Source organism: Ictalurus furcatus, chromosome 6 (assembly GCF_023375685.1).
Source record: "Ictalurus furcatus strain D&B chromosome 6, Billie_1.0, whole genome shotgun sequence".
Classification (NCBI taxonomy): Eukaryota; Metazoa; Chordata; class Actinopteri; order Siluriformes; family Ictaluridae; genus Ictalurus; species Ictalurus furcatus.
Window position 1 is genome coordinate 27,856,675 of NC_071260.1, and position 16,272 is coordinate 27,872,946.

Sequence of the window (16,272 nt, forward strand, 5' to 3'; positions counted from 1 at the left end):
TAATTAAGAAGTTCCAGTCAACTGGAAATGTTATGAATCAACCTGGAATTGGATATGTGTGTATATCGTCTCAACGCACTGTGAAGAGGACGGTTCGAGCGGCCAAAAAATCTCCAAGGATCACAGCTGGAGAATTGCAGAAGTTTGTTGTGTCTTGGGGTCAGAAAGTCTCCAAAACTACAATCTTCTAAAAGCCTCTACTCTCTTCCTAAAGGCTGAGTAGGAGAACGCTGCAGCTCGAAGACTAGTGGGTGTGAAGAGTAACTGCATATGCTCATCAATCAAGTTCAACATCCTACACCTTCTGCCCACTTTTAACCTAGCATAAGAAAAAATGTGGCTGTGACAAGCAAGAATGAAATAATTTGTGGATGCGCAATGACAAAAATGTAGTGCACTGTATTGTAAATTAGGAACAAATTCACACATGCCTTGGCCTTGGATTTAAGCTAGGCCGAAAAATATAAACAAACTCAAAATGAATAAATTAGACAGGTTTTATGTGACAATAATGAAAATTTTTTGCTAAAAACACAATAGTAAGAATTATAGTCGATTTTAAGTGTTAAGGTCACGTGTGTTTTTATGCTTTAATGTAAGTGATAGAATTACAGAGCAGAATTAAAAAAACAAACCAATAAAAACAAAAACAAAAACAACTATGACCTCGGAGTCACGCAGGTTCGTATACATATCTCAAGACTAAATGAAGATCAGAGAGACAAATCGGTTACAGCACAAGATTTATTCACCAATATACAGATCTATATTTTCCTGCATCGCAGACTGATATTAACATCTCACGATTGCTCTTTTTGTACAGTTTTATTTACAAGGATTTAAAATAATCTTTCCATTTACATCAATGGTACAGTATTTCACTTCGGAAATTGCTTTGTTACAGCTCTGCTTTACATCTTTCGGTTGAAATCCTTTTGTACAGCGTAACCACTCATTCCATTAACTACATAACACCATACCTCTGTTTCAGGCTCCTGAAGATCAAGTTAAAGAAACCTGCAAGCTCAACAAGGTCCAACTGACTTAGAAACTTTTATTTACTGATTTTATTTTTTTTTTTTAAGACACACACACACGTGCACAAACGTACGTACACACACACACACACACACACACACACACACACACACACACCTATTACCTCTTACCCTAAAACCAAGAGATTATTTGCTTGAAACAGCAGCAACTCTGATGTGGTTCCTCGCTGAAGGACCTGAGGAGGAACTCGCACATGCATTCCAGCTAAAACCTACCAGCTACCCAGAGATTTAGGGGGAAAAAAACAACAAAAAACACCCAACAACCTCAAGTTGCATAGAATCCGTTTGAAATAAAAACAGTAGAAACGACCAACTGTTGGGTGTAGAGAAGAAGGAAGAACACCTGAAGAACACCAAACGGAGAGTATTTGGATTGTGAGGAACGGTGTGCGTTCCGCTGTAATAGTAGCTGAGTAGTCTGTAGTAGGAGTTGGCATTCACTTCCGTTCTGTTTCAAATGCACACATTTTCTCTCTCTCTCTATCTCTCTCTCTCTCTCTCTCACACACACACACACACACACACACACACACACACACAAATATACATCTATTGTCAGTCACCCACAACATCAAAGACTGGATAAAGTGCATCGTATGAAAAGAAGGCCCACACTCATCACATGCAACCCAATCACCAAGAGACAAAGAGGGTGGACTAAACACACGTCTCTCTGTTAGCAGTTTGGTCTGAGTGAGAACAGGAGAAGGGACACTGATAGTACACATCCATGTTATAACCAACAAGATACTTCACCAAAAATGAAAACTGACATGATGTCCCAATTACCACAATTGTAGTTATTGAGCCAAGGAGATTGGTGGCTGAAGATAGCGTTGTGCAACCCCACCGCCCCCCAAAAAAACCTCCATAAATCATCATATACTTGCATCATTAAACTGAATTAAAAATGTACAAACGGATGTTGAATAACAAACAAAAATAACAAATATTGGAATGGCCAAACCGAAGCAAGAATCTCTCTTTTTCGGCAAAGTTTGATATCACTCTGGGCATCAGATTCAAGTAGGAGGCGTGGCCTAATGTTTAAAGACAGAATTGTAGATTAAGTGATTTTCAAGATAACGCAGTTCCAATTGAATTTGTATATTTTCTCCGTGAAGTCGTTTACGTGTTTATAAACGTTATTGCCGAGCCAGGCATTGTCTCATTAGCTGATCTACAGTTGAGACAGGAGCCATCTGAGCAATTAATGGTTAAAGGTCTTGCTCGAGGACCCAACTGTGACTGTGTCGGTGCTGCGATTTAAACTCATTACCTTCTGATTAGTAGCCTAGAGCCTTGAGCATTGCACCACCACTTCCCAAAAAGTCTTTTAAGTCGAGTATGTGCAAACCTCAAACACCAAACATGCCCTGGATGATCAAGTACATTTGGGGTAAAGGTGAAAAGTGTACATTTCATTTTTGGCCAAACTGTTCATTTAACTTTCGACATAAAAGACAAACAAACAAACAAACAAAAAAAAAAAAATCTGTAATCGAAGTTGACAGCTGCTGTCCACACAGTCAGAAAAAAATGACTAAACTGTACCAACTGTAAAACCATCAAGGATACACCTTTAGTACCTTTCATATAGAGTATATCTTTTGCCTGGAGCTTCAACAGTGAATACAATGCACATTTGGAAAGGTACAGCGGTGCTCCAATTACGCAACACAAGTTTTAAAGGTACATTTAAAAACATTCACTTTTTAAGTGAAAGTCAAGATAGTAGATACCGAGGATGTGTCCTTGAGGTTACCATCCCAGTGACGAGCATAAGTACAGTTCAGGACCTTTTTTCTGAAAGCGGTCTCAGATTGTGTTCCAACTACAGACCTGGATTTTTCAGTCTTCACCTCATTCAATCCAATAACGAAGCCTTCATGAGGATAAATGCGTGAGAGCAGTGAAACACACCACAAAATATACAGTACAGTGAGGTGAAGAACTCTGATGAGAACAAACCGTACAGCGAATGCACAGACCAGCAGTCCTCCACGTCACCGAGAGGAGGTTAAGACAGTTTATAACAAAATATTACAGCAAATCTCATCCTAACACAATTTCGTCAAGTCACTTTTACCATACTGCTCAGTTCGGAAAAGCAGATTTAAACAAATCAGGGCTGTAGAGTAAGAGATCATCTCAACGGTTTGTCCAGAAGCTCTGCCATACACGTACACCGACCGCACGACCTTAAAAACCCATAAATCTATCTAAAGATCATGGCAGATTGAAGAGATAGGCTGTGCTCTCCTGGCACACACAAAATAAAAACCAAACCTACAGGAATAACACACATCTGTAGATCTACACCACATACATACCATAGATGGGTACATACACATCTTCACAAAAAAAAGGAAAAGAAAATCTCAGCATGGGTGACATTATAGATTTATAAGACACTGTTATACGTTGATCCAAATACACCACATCTTCTTGAACTTACATATTTAAACTAAGACTGCTATTAAACCAAATGGTCCAAAAAAAAAAAAATTCCACATAAGACAAGACTGTGAAAGCAGTCATTCTCAGGAGGATGTTGGCACATCAGATAAGACGTGAGATGAAGAGGCATTAAGGTCTCACTGGCAGAAGTGTGCACAGAGGCTGGTTTTTAAATCCCACTCCCAAATGAGTTCTGAGCGATCTCGCCCTCTCCCTCACAAAGTCTGACTAATCCCAGCTGCTCCTGCAACAAGTTTAAACAATCCCACCTGCTACAGCAAAACGTCTGACGAATCCTGCTTGTACCATCCGAAACTTTTATTAATCCTGCACGCTTCCTCAGAATGTTTAATCAATTCCGCCAGTTCTCCTGCGAGGTTTGTGTAATCTCGTCTGCTCATGCCAAAAAATTGCCCAATCCTTGATTCTGCATACAGTCGAACCAATCCCACCTGCTCCTGCAAATATTTTGACTAATTCCACCCAGTCCCACAGAAAGTCTAACTAATCCCGCCTGCTCCTGCAGAAAGTCTGACCAATCCCATCTTCTCCTGCAGAAAGTCTGACCAATCCCATCTTCTCCTGCAGAAAGTCTGACCAATCCCACCTTCTCCTGCAGAAAGTCTGACCAATCCCATCTTCTCCTGCAGAAAGTCTGACCAATCCTGTACAATCCTGCAGAAAGTCAAACCATAACGGCTGCTCCTGCAGAAAGTCTGACCAATCCTGTCCACGCCCTCAGAAAACCTGACCAATCCTGCAGAAAGTTTGACTAGTCCCACCTGCTCCCCCAGAGAGAGTCCAACTAATACCACCTACCCCACAGAAAGTTTGACTAATCCCTTCCACTCCCACAGAAAACCTGACCAACTTTCCTAGTCTGCTCCTGCAGAAATTCTGACTAATCCCGCCTGTTCCTACTGTAGTCCCTCCTGCTCTTGCAGAAAGCTCAACCAATCCCATCCACTCCTGAAGAAAGTTTGATTGATTCTTCCAACTCCCATAGAAACAGAATGTTTAATCAAACCCCGCCTGTTCCCACAGTAATCTCTCCTGCTCTTGCAGAAACTTTGTCCAATGCAGAAATTTTGACTAATCCCAACACTATTGCATAAAGTTTGACCAACCTGTCTACTCCTACAGAAATATTGACTAATCTCTTCAGGTCTTGCAGTTATTATTATTTTTTATCTTTTTATGTTAATGCCCGCAATATATTTTTTTGTTGAAATTATTTGGTTCTACTGTACTCCCCAACCTTCTGCAGTAAAGACAGTAAAAAATGTATGACTTTTGTTGGGTTCCGTGGGTTTCCAGTCCCGATGCACACATCTACTCTGTGTATACTAAACAGCATGATGGATGAAAGCCAGCATTCACATTAACCAAATGTGCAGTGACAGCGATTACTGAACTGAAGTTCTGCTCAGTGAATGAAGGTCTAAAATCAAACAGCTAAAGCATGTCGTGCATGCAAACTGGCTAACGGGCGAAAAAAAAAAAAAACCCACACATGCAAAGGACTGACACCTACACGCTTATGATTATCCAGCAAGAACAAAATGTCATCGGGTTCGACCACTAGATGGAGTTTCTGGTTCAATGCACCATCGAAAGAATATAAACATAGTAAAACAGGCCTTAAATGAAATGATTTAGGACAGAAGAACCATGACTAAACATTCAGGGATAAATCTTCAGTCATTGTCAGGGATTTTTCAGCACACAACTAGACAGCGTAAGAGTCCAGTGTTTGAACGCCTGATGGATAGAAGACGAGGTAGAACTAATGAATCAAGGATCCCTGTTTGATTTCCTGACACAAAACACAATACACACACACACACACACACACACACACACACACACACACACACACCAGGACTTCTGAGGGTAATACAGGATATTACAGCTTTACCATGTGTGTTTGACACCAGCACATCAGAATCACGCTTCTTACGCTTCTTCACAAATCTCTCGACGAGGAAGGTTGTGAGAAATGTTCGCCCACTCAGCGGGAGTCCAGAAAGGTTCTCGGAGTATGCATGAAATATCGTTCGACTCGGCAGCGTTTTCTTTTCACCACACATTATGATTCTCCTGCTTGGGTTCAGATCGTCAACACAATCACACCGACAACATTCTTAAACATCTTGGCCTCTGGTATTTGAGACAGACAACTCGAAAAACAACTAGAAGTCAACAAAAATACATCGGTGTTTGATCAAACAGGTTGATTAATGAACAAAAAAAAACTTAAATCATACAGGTCAAACCATATATTAATAGATTATGTAGATTTTTAAAAAAAAAAAAAAAAAAAAAAAAAAAGCAAAATCAAGGTCGCAGATAATGATAGACTTTTTTTTTTTATAAAGACATTTAAAATGAAAAGATTTAATAGTATAAATACAGCCGTCTGTGGGACGGAACGTAGAAATGAAAATAACTAAACATCTGTACGTTTTAATTTTAATATTAATAATAATAATAATAATAATAATAATAATAATAAATATAAGACCTTGATAGAAATTGCACAGGACCCAGGAGTTCAGCAGGAATGCATACTGAGACACAGCAATGATTGCTTTGTGTCAGATGAACAACCTAAGATTTATTGCTTACTTTTTTTTTTTTTTTAAAAATATAGACTAATCTCTGAAGATCCCATAACAATAAATAATATAATATGCCTTATCTCTAATGGCTAGAGCCATATTAACTCAACCTCTATCTCCACTGCCTCAAAAGTGGTTAAAACACTCAATGCCAAACTCGAAACACAGGTAATAGTTTTAATAATGGAGACTGGCCTGTATTCACCCCTGAAACATTGGGGCTTAAAGTTCATCTAATAACGCTTCTATGTCAAAAATGACTTCGCTAGCCTGTGTTGTTTCTGTTAAGCATTCATGAGGCAGTATGTTCAAGACATCTCCACTGGTCAGTTTTATTTCAAAACGTCTGGCCAGGTGTGGATAAATTGTCGACAAAGTGGAGATTCTGACCAGGAGACCTGACCAGGTGGTGCATCCAAATCCAAAACATCGCTCTGTTTTGGTCTGTTAAAAGTGGAATGCTTAATTTGGTCTGAGGAAAATACATAGAGAGAGGAGGAGAGACATAGAGAAGAAAGGTTATGTTTCCGTCCAAACATTTTAGAAATGTCTTACAAATTTCCATCAAACATTGTTCATTTTGTATATTCTGTATAGTGTATAATATGGCTGTAGGGTCAGCCTTTTATTTATCCAACACTTCTACCTCAGCCCAAATAAACCATATTTTACTGCCGTTTCATTTGCGCCAATTCAGATTTGCATAAAATGGGTAAAAAAAAAAAAAAAAGAAAAAAGAGGGAGAGAGAGAAAGAGAGACAGACCCACCCCAGTGATCAGGGTTCTGCTTAAAAAAAAAATGGATGGAGAGAAACAGGAAGCAGATGAGATGATTTTGTTGCAGGTGTGTGAGCTACACCTGTGATATGATCTGCATGTTGAAGCTGGGCGAGCGAGACTGCTTGGTAAGAGGAGCTCCAGGAGACAGCAGGTCTTTCCCCCCATCAGGCCGCACCAGATGTTCCTCTTTCAGACTGAGGCTAGAAAGGCGGTGCGCTCCTCCTGCTCCTCCTCCGGATCCGAGTCCTCCGCCTGTTCCTCCGTCCTCCTGCTCTCCGCACACTCCGGCGTTCATGCTGCAGGTCCGGCTCAGGCTCTGCGTCTTCTTCATGGGGGTCAGTTCAATGGTGTCCAGTGTGATGGCAGGCGGGGGAGACTGAGCTCTCTGTGGGTGCTGCGGCTCTTTATGTTTCTCAGCCGAGACATCTCTCTCTTTTTCCCGGTGTGTGCGACTTGAGCTGCTCTTCTTGGAGCTCTTTTGCGTGCTGGCCCGCCCTCCTCCACTCCCTGCGGGTCTGCCTGTGCTCGGCTGGCTGCTGTTGGACGCTCCAGAGGAGAACCCTTCATCGGGATCGTTTAGGTTGAAGGACTCTTCGCCTCCACTCATGCCATCAGCATCTGAGAGAGAGAAGAGGAAATGAGAGATAGAGAGGGAGAGAGAGAGAGAGAGAGAGGGCAGGTGATGAGAAAAATGTCAATAGAGATCAAGAGGGAGAGAAAGATTGAGAGAGAGAGAGAGAGAGAGAGAGAGAGAGAGAGAGAGAGCACAAGGAAAGGGACAGAATGGAAGAGAAAGGAAAGGAAGGAGGGACGGACGGACGGAAGCAGAGTAGTCAGGGAAGGAGAGAAAAAAGAAGCAAAGTACTCAGGAAGGAAGGAACGAAGGAAGGAAGAAAGGACTGAAGGAAACAAAAATATTGAGGAAGTAGTCAGGTGAGATGGGGAGGAAGAAAGCAAAGTATTCTGGAAAGAATAAAGGAAGCAAAGTCGTCAGGGAGGGAGGGAAGGATGGAAGAAAGGAAGGAAAAAACAAAGCAAAGTATTTAGAAAGGAAGGACGGAAGCAAGCAGGCAAAATGTTCAGGAAGGAAGAACGGGATGAATGAATGATTGAAAGAAGGAAGGAAGAAAGGTAGCAAAGTAGACAGGGAGGAAGGGGGAGAGGAAGCAAAGTATTCAACAAGGAAGGAGGCAGGGGTAGAAGGAAGGAAGGAAGGAAGGAAGAAAGGAAGAAACAAAGCAAAGTATTTAGGAAGGGTGGAAAGAAGGAAGGAAGGGAGGGAGGAAAGTATTCAGGAAGGAAAGAAAAAAGGGAGGAATGAAGGAAAGAAGGAAGGAAGACCACCTCACACTGTGCATAGAAAACGTAATAATCAGGAGCTGTAACATAGAGCTGTGCTCGTGAATGCATCTGTGGTGAAACTGTTCTTCATAAATCAGCTGGAATTGCAGTATTTAATCAGAATCACAAATAGATTACGGGCGACTTACTCTTACTCTTCATTATTAGTCATGCTTTATATGAGTCACTGCCCTTCTGAAAATCAGCCCTGCAAACAGCTTACCTACAAAACCCTCTCAGTTTAATCAAAATCTCTGGGTTTGTATGAGTGCGTAAAGAAAACACTCGACTCTCGGTAAACGACGAGCGCCCTGATGCTTGACGCTAAATGAGATTGGAGTGGAGTAAACAAACAAACAAACAAAAAAAAAAGAGAAAATGGCCAGGTTCTCAATCAGTGCAGCAGGAGAATAATCATGCTTTTCCATCAACTGTTCAGTCTGAAGTCCTACTGCAATTCCAACCACTGCACTGGGCTTAACTTTGGCGTTTTAATCATACAAGATCCAAGAGTTTTGGGCGAAATCAGTTCAGTTGAAAAGTCCTAATGCTATGCCTGAGGAACCTAATGACCTCTTGTGAACAAAAATAATTTGCTTAAGACGGTATGTAAGCCAAAGAAAAAAAAAAAAAAGTACATATTGACCAGAAACCATGATGCTGTAACTGTAACTGTAATGATGGACATCCACTCAGTGGTCATCCAGAGAGCTAGGACGAGAAAACAACAGAACAGAACGGACATGGCGTGGAGTGAGACATTCAACAGAGATTTAAATAAAAAAATAAATAAATATGCATGCATGCAGTGCGATTCTGTTCATCACAGGAACTCAACAGGAAGCTTACGGAAAGAAGAGGGAGCATGACAGAAAACATGCAGATGTTGAAGCCACCAGCATGCATGCTCTCCTGTCCTGCAGAGAGACTCTTCGTAAAGCTGAATGGCAACCAACCCCATCGCTCAGGACGTCAATATGCTATACACAGACTAAGCGTACTGAGGACTAGAAGCTCAGGAATAATAGCAATTTATACCACAGCGCTGTTGAATGCTTGATTCTGATTGGTCAGAAAGTGTCCATTAATTTTTCACCTCAATGTTATTTTTTTTCTATAGTACTAAGTTACACAAGGAGTTAAATGCCAGACACTCCCCATAAACAGATTGTAAACATGTGTAACTGTTGATATGGTCAAGTTTTCTGTGCGGAGATGTTTGATGGAGTCTCCAGTTTCAGCGCTTTGTAAGAAATAAGTCAGAAATCAAAGTTTTCTGGACGGAAGGCATTACGTTTTCTCGGTAAACTTGGTGGAGAGAGAAAAAAAAAGAGAAGCTGGTAAAGGAAAGACATTTATATTCAATGGTACCAAGAGAAGGGAAAGCATCTCCTCTGTCCTGGCCTCCCTCCATTGGCTACCAGTTCAACACAGAATTGAACTGAAGGTTTTACTTTTTGCTTTTAAAGCTCTACATGGTACTGCACTAAGCGACGTCTCTGATCTTCTTTACCCAATTTCTACCTCCAGAACCTTAAAGCGCACCTATTATGGTTTTGAAACGTGCCTAATTTTGTTTTAGAGGACTCACACAGTAGATTTACATGCATCCAAGATCAAAAAACACTTTAATGTGCTCATAGATTAAGCTGCAGCATTACCTTTTCTACCCCCAGTGTCACAAACGACTCGTTTAACGATCCGTTCTAAAGAGTTCATTCTAAACTCCTCCTTTCAGAGAGCATACACGGCTCTGATTGGTCAGATGTCCCAGTCTGTTGTGATTGGTCTACCGCTGTCAGCATGTTTCAAAAAGGAAACACCCACTACCATAACGAGTTTCAACTCCATCTGTTCGCGAGCAGCCGATGAAGACCAAAGGTTTTTTGTTACAAACCCACGTAGGTTAGTACAGGAAGTAAAGTCTGGAATCACTAACGACTCGATTCAGCTGTTCAGAATCGGTTCGTTCTTTTGGGAGTCAATAACTCCGTTTGTCGTGCGCTTTGATTTTTGAAACTTTGCAGACTTTTTACATTCACAAACAGCTCTATAACACACTACATGGAAGGTAATATTTGAAAAACCATAATAGGTGCACTTTAAGATCTTCTAATCAGCAGCTTTCAGCCATTCCACACTCACAGAGGAGGTTCAAAGATGACCGGGCCACTTCTCTTGCTGCTCCGTGACTGTGGAATATTTAATCAACGCGTATAAATTCATCCAACTCAACAGACATTTTTAAATCCAATTTGAAAACATATTTATTCTCTAAGGAATTTGAGTCCTTGTAAGGTCTCCATCTTTTTTCCCCTTCCTTATCCCACAGTGCAGTTGAATTCTCAAATCTGTCGGGTCAGGAGGTAATCCTTTTGTATAACAGCAGCTCGGACAGTAGTTCTGGCTGTAACATGAACCATATTATATTAACGCGCTTGTTCTAATATATTATTGTTTCTATAGTAACAGCTCACACACAGGAACTTGGTGTATGGTGCACGCTAATCCTAATCTTAATAATAAACGAAAAAAAAGCAGTGTTGTTATAAGAGAAAAAAAATCGTTGATTGTGGTGAAGCTTTTCGTCAGATGACGTTTATGGAACGAGACTCGGGTGTCAGCACTTAACGGTCCTAACCGTCATGGTGGTTCGTAAATTTCAATCTTCAGAACAGAGGGGTTTGCGCTTTCCAGTTACTCGGTAAAATGACAAGCTAGGTCTTTTGTCTCATTAACTTGGAGAGAGAGTGAACACAGGGAGGCTGGCGAGGGACTCGAACTAACTTGTCTCACACATATTCTATTAAATTAAATGTAAACATAAACAGTTAAAAAGCCGAATATGTCATTCATTAAAGAATTAAAAATCGTAGAATCGTAATTGTTGGCAAATCGGTGTGTCATCAGCGGAAAACACACGCCAAACACTCCTAACAGCACAGTCTCGTGTGTGCTATTCCATATGCAGTGGGGTCCCAAGTCTGAGCGCACTAGTGTAAATGCTTCTATTTTGTACTCCTTTGTAATTAAATGCAATGATTTTCATTACAAATTATATTACTGACCACAACTTGAGTGAAAAGTAGAATCTCAATTTCTGAGTTTATCAGTACTTGGTACGTCCCTTTTCGGCTTTAATGACCGCGTGCACGCGATTGTGCACAACCTTATGATCCATTTTAGATCAAATCCATCAGCGTGTTGTCTGACTGAACGCATGCTTCAATAGAAGAGATTAGACACCAGGAAAATCTGACCTTCTGTACAAAGCAGTTAACATGGTCAATATCATACATTTGCTTACATTTAAATAGAGACCTAGAAATAGTGCGGAATCTAGAATATCATATATTCAAGATATTGAACATTTCTTTGTTTTAATTATAATTTTTTTAAACCCTCCTGTTTATTTCCAGTTTTTCAATGTGGTCTCAGACTTTTACATCCCACTGTATGGAACACAAAACGACAAAACTGATGCGTATTTTGCTCACAGCTGGTGGACAAAGAAGCTAAATGGACTAGAGCGCTGGCATGTCCATGTCACAGGGTTCAATCCTCTGCAGGTTTAACAGGCTATCTGCCATTTTCATCTGCCTCTGCATGCACATGCTTGGAGATGAGGCAGGACAGCTGAATGTGCAAAGCAAGACTAACTGAGCTTGCTCTCAAAACCAAGCGGATTCTCCTCTCATCAAGTGCACCACTTAATCCAGTTTAAACTGATGTAAACGTCAGGTTTTATCCCCTTAAATCTCCACTAGTGACCAGTTAATCTTAACATAAACCTTAATCTTAAGAAAAATGTCTTGACGATGAATGTTACTACAGACTATAAATTAATCAGGGTCAAATATCACGAGTTTCATAGGCTTTAATTTATTATTCTATTAGTGCTGAAACTCAGCCACGATATTATGTTTTCGCATTAACCCTTTCCAACATGCGAATATATTTATTAAGTCTGAATATTAACAAAATTTCACACTGGAAGAATGTCTTCCCCCGCCCCCTTTTGTTACTCATGGTATTCCTACATATGGGCAATCCATTTACTTTTTAATAAGTGATATTTAGAAATGCATACAACATGCAATTTTAAGTATTAAATCATCCAAAGAAGCTGGATAGATTCCTGAATGATTTACGCATGAAAGGGTTACACAGATGTATATTTGACGCCTCAAATCCAACGTTTACAGAGCTATGACTGAGAGGAAATTAATATTTCCTTCCCAAGAGAGGCCAGGTGGGTCCACATGACTTCTACAAACAGCAAGGAAGAGCATAGCAACAAAAGTTAATAAGTGTCCTCAGCAGCGGAACTCTACCTCATTGAGCATGCTCGGTCACTGACCAATAGGCAGCACTTAAGGTCAAAAGGTTGATTAGTTGAATGACGGGGTATCATGCACGTACATCTATTCCCACCTTACACAAACCTGGCATAACACTACAAGGACGGAATGGACAGATTTATTAACGTTTAGTTCCAAGCAAAGCTGGCTGAGTCTGGAGAAGCTTTGGTACCCAATAAGGCAAGAACGTTAATGGAGCAAATTTAAAGAATTCCCCTGCTACGATCGTCGGCTCGGCCCTCCCCTGTCCCCGGACCGCCTACCCTCAAGTGTGACTGTGAGTATGCCCCTCCCTCCTCTCACGGGATTGGCTGCCGGCTCCATGGAAGCGTGAAGGCCGGAATGGATGGAGAGGTTGAACTCGGCCTCGGTCGAGAAGTCAAAACAATCTGTGATTCGACACAACAGGGTGGAAACATGCTCTTTAGTGCTGTTTGCGTTTTATTCCATCGTAACGCATTAGACAGTGGAACGTCTGTCTGGTGTTACAGCAGTGTGCAAAATCAGCAGCACAAAATACAAACAACAACAACAACAACAACACCACGAACAACCATAAAAAAGAGAGATGCTACAATATAACATTGACTTCATAACAAAACCACAACATCAAGCAGTTAAAATGATGCCTTGGACAGATGAGAGATTAGCATAAGAAAAAGAGAATCAAACCAATTTCTAGAAAAAAGATGAGGTTACGAAGAATACATGGAGCTGAGGAGCCGTCTTACCTTCTCTCTTCCAGCGAAGTCTACGAATCGAGGCTGCAGTAACAGCAGAGCGAGAGATCCTTCTGACAGTAGGAGTCACCTCCACCTGCAGTACCTTCTTCCCTTGAGAACCATCCGGAGCGCTGTCTGGCAAGGAGTTCTTCATCGCATTCCCCAACTAATGAAGGATGAAAGGTTTGGGATGATAAGGGTGGGAGATATTGATACTGGATCACTGCATATTGCTCCTGGTAATAGCAGGCAGGTATTTATGTTTTCTTCACCTTTCTTTGGTTATATTTGTGCAGTAACTGTTCATTCACTTGGAGTATCAGTATGTTATATGTTCATATTAGAATTAGGCAATATTGATTTTTCCCAGCACATGATTTACCGTTCAAAATCAAGATTAGTGATCTAATAATCTAGAATGGCTAAACAATAAAATAAAATAAAAAAAAAAAAGACAGGAGAACGAGCATTTCAGGTTAAAGTAGAGAGTAGAGAAGGGTGCAATAATAATAATAATAATAATATCAGCTGTGCAGTCGGGAACTACTTGTTGGCAGCGACAATGCACGGTAAGCAGTAAACCTCCAACTCCATATTAATGCCCAGGGTTTTGGAACTGGATGTTTAATTGTCAAGTGTCCACATACTTACGGCCACACAGTTTATACCGCACAAGCCTACCTTCTAGTCATTGTAAACCAGGAACGTGTGTGCAGTACTGTGGCGTTCTCACCAGTAGAGGTTCAGAATAGAGTTCCAGCTGGGTTCTGTACAAGATATCATCCAGCGCCTCTCTCCCGAGATCCCACTCCCCATTATAACTGCAAGAGATCACACACACACACACACACACACACATATACGCTGAGTTGCTAGTTTAAGAGGCATACAGTACTTTACAAAAAGGTGCATTTTAGTAAGTAATAAAACACAACTGGGATGTAATGTTATAGGAAGATAATAAACGACGGGGTGGTGTAACGTGACCCCCGAGTCATGTTATTAACAGCACAGCCCGAGGTGTTTTATTCAATTCAATTCAATTCAATTTTATTTGTATAGCGCTTTTAACAATGGACATTGTCTCAAAGCAGCTTTACAGAAATATATGAACACAGGAGACAGATTTTAAGTGTGAGAATTTATCCCTATTGAGCGAGCCGGTGGTGACGGTGGTGAGGAAAAACTCCCTAAGATGATATGAGGAAGAAACCTTGAGAGGAACCAGACTCAGAAGGGAACCCATCCTCATCTGGGTAACGACGGATAGTGTGAAAGTAAAAGAAAGTTCATTATGGTTTTTACATGAAGTCTGTTTGTTGAACTAGTCCACTGTTCACTAAAGGAGACCCGAGTGCAAAGCTGCATGTTGTAATTGCAGTCCCAGGGCTATTTTATTCATCTTATACTGCAGCAATTTAAACTCGCCATAGTTTTATTAGCCATTAAAAGTATCACATCAATTCTACAAGACATTTCAATGATACACAGTTTTGCTCAGAAACCTCCAGCAAAACAGCATCCTGAAAAAAAAAAATGTGAAAACTGTGTGTAATGATACTTTCATTTAATGTCTACAAAACTTAGGTACAGAGTTGAGGTCATAAGTTTACACACCCGTTGCAGAAAAACAAGAGGGATCATAAAAACTGCATTTCAGTTTTTATTTAGTCCTGCCATGAATAATCTATTTCACGTAACAGACACAATAATAACTGAATTTACACAAATGAACCAGCTCAAAAGGTTACACACGCTTGATTCTTAATACTGTGTGTCGTTACCTGGATGATCAACGACTGTTTTTATGTTTTGTGATAGTTGTTCATGACTCCCTTGTTTGTCCTGAGCAGTTAAACTGTGCACCTACAAACTTATGTGGTAGTTCATATACATGTAGATATTAGGTGTAGCTATACTTGTATTGTATAATTACTTACACTATGTCTCTAATGTCAGCAAAATTAATTAACTTCAGCTCCACTGGGGTTTCTGAGTTGTAATGGTAATTAAGAAATTAAGTTAAAGAATGAAATTATGTACTAGCAGCCTGAATTCGGAATTTCCTCTCTCTGTTTTCTTTCCTGATGGAGAACAGGAGGAATTGAGCGTCTTGCCAGCTGCTGTAATCAGGTAGATGCGTGTTTGTTCATTGATGCTCAGAGATGCTTATTCATGTTTCATCTACACCCAACAAGCCGAGCAAACACAGAGGAGGAGAACCGGGAGGATCAATGTTAGTGTTACACTCGTACACAGGAAGCGGGACTGTACACCGTGTTCAGTCACTTGTTGTATGTAAACAATGTAAACGCAGGTGTGGTTGATCTTTGGTCTTTTTCTGCCACAGCTCAGCTTTCTGTAGCAGTGGAATGGGACATTATGTGCAAATGAGTCTAGGTACTGATTTTGAAACACGAGCAAGCACTAGCACTTGCTTACCTGAATTTAATTATCAGTATTTATTATTTCATATATTGGGAGTTTTAAAAGCATTGCATAATTAACAGGAATTTAGCTATTACTCGTGATTTTCAGTGAGACTGGATTTCAAAACTACAAGAATGTTGTTGTAGGCTGGAGAAAACCTCCTCCACAATATCTTTTCTCAAATCAAGGTTCAATCCATTAGGCCAGGGGTTCCCAAACTTTTCCAGGGCAAGGCCCCCCAAATGGGATAAACATTCGACCGAGGCCCCCCTTTTGCAAGATGTCTTTAAAACACATTAAAAATACTGACTTCTGATTATATCCCCCCTTTTTAAAAATTATTATTAATAATTACATCTTACATCTTTACATTACATTAGGAATTGATAGTGTGTGTGTGTGGTTGTCTGAGAGTGAGAATTTATTTTTCACACCAAATTGTTGAGGCCCCCCGGGTGCCCCCTGGTGGCCCCCAAGGGGGCCGCGGCCCCCACTT

At 40.6% G+C, this 16,272-nt stretch overlaps 1 protein-coding gene across 2 annotated transcripts in view; it reads right to left on the reverse strand.

Moving 5' to 3' along the window:
- Window positions 1-728: 728 nt before the first annotated feature.
- LOC128609084 (hyccin 2-like) overlaps window positions 729-16,272 on the reverse strand; it is a 72,438-nt gene continuing 56,894 nt past the window's right edge. Inside the window, exons 10-13 of one of the 2 annotated variants that reach the window (XM_053627446.1) lie at window positions 14,080-14,167; window positions 13,356-13,512; window positions 12,888-13,013; window positions 729-7,540 (exon numbers count right to left, since the gene is read on the reverse strand). In XM_053627446.1, the coding sequence (XP_053483421.1) occupies window positions 6,996-7,540; window positions 12,888-13,013; window positions 13,356-13,512; window positions 14,080-14,167 (916 nt within the window). In that variant the 3' untranslated portion in view covers window positions 729-6,995. The remainder of the gene's footprint in view (window positions 7,541-12,887; window positions 13,014-13,355; window positions 13,513-14,079; window positions 14,168-16,272) is intronic. The other variant, XM_053627447.1, reaches the window with a different exon arrangement.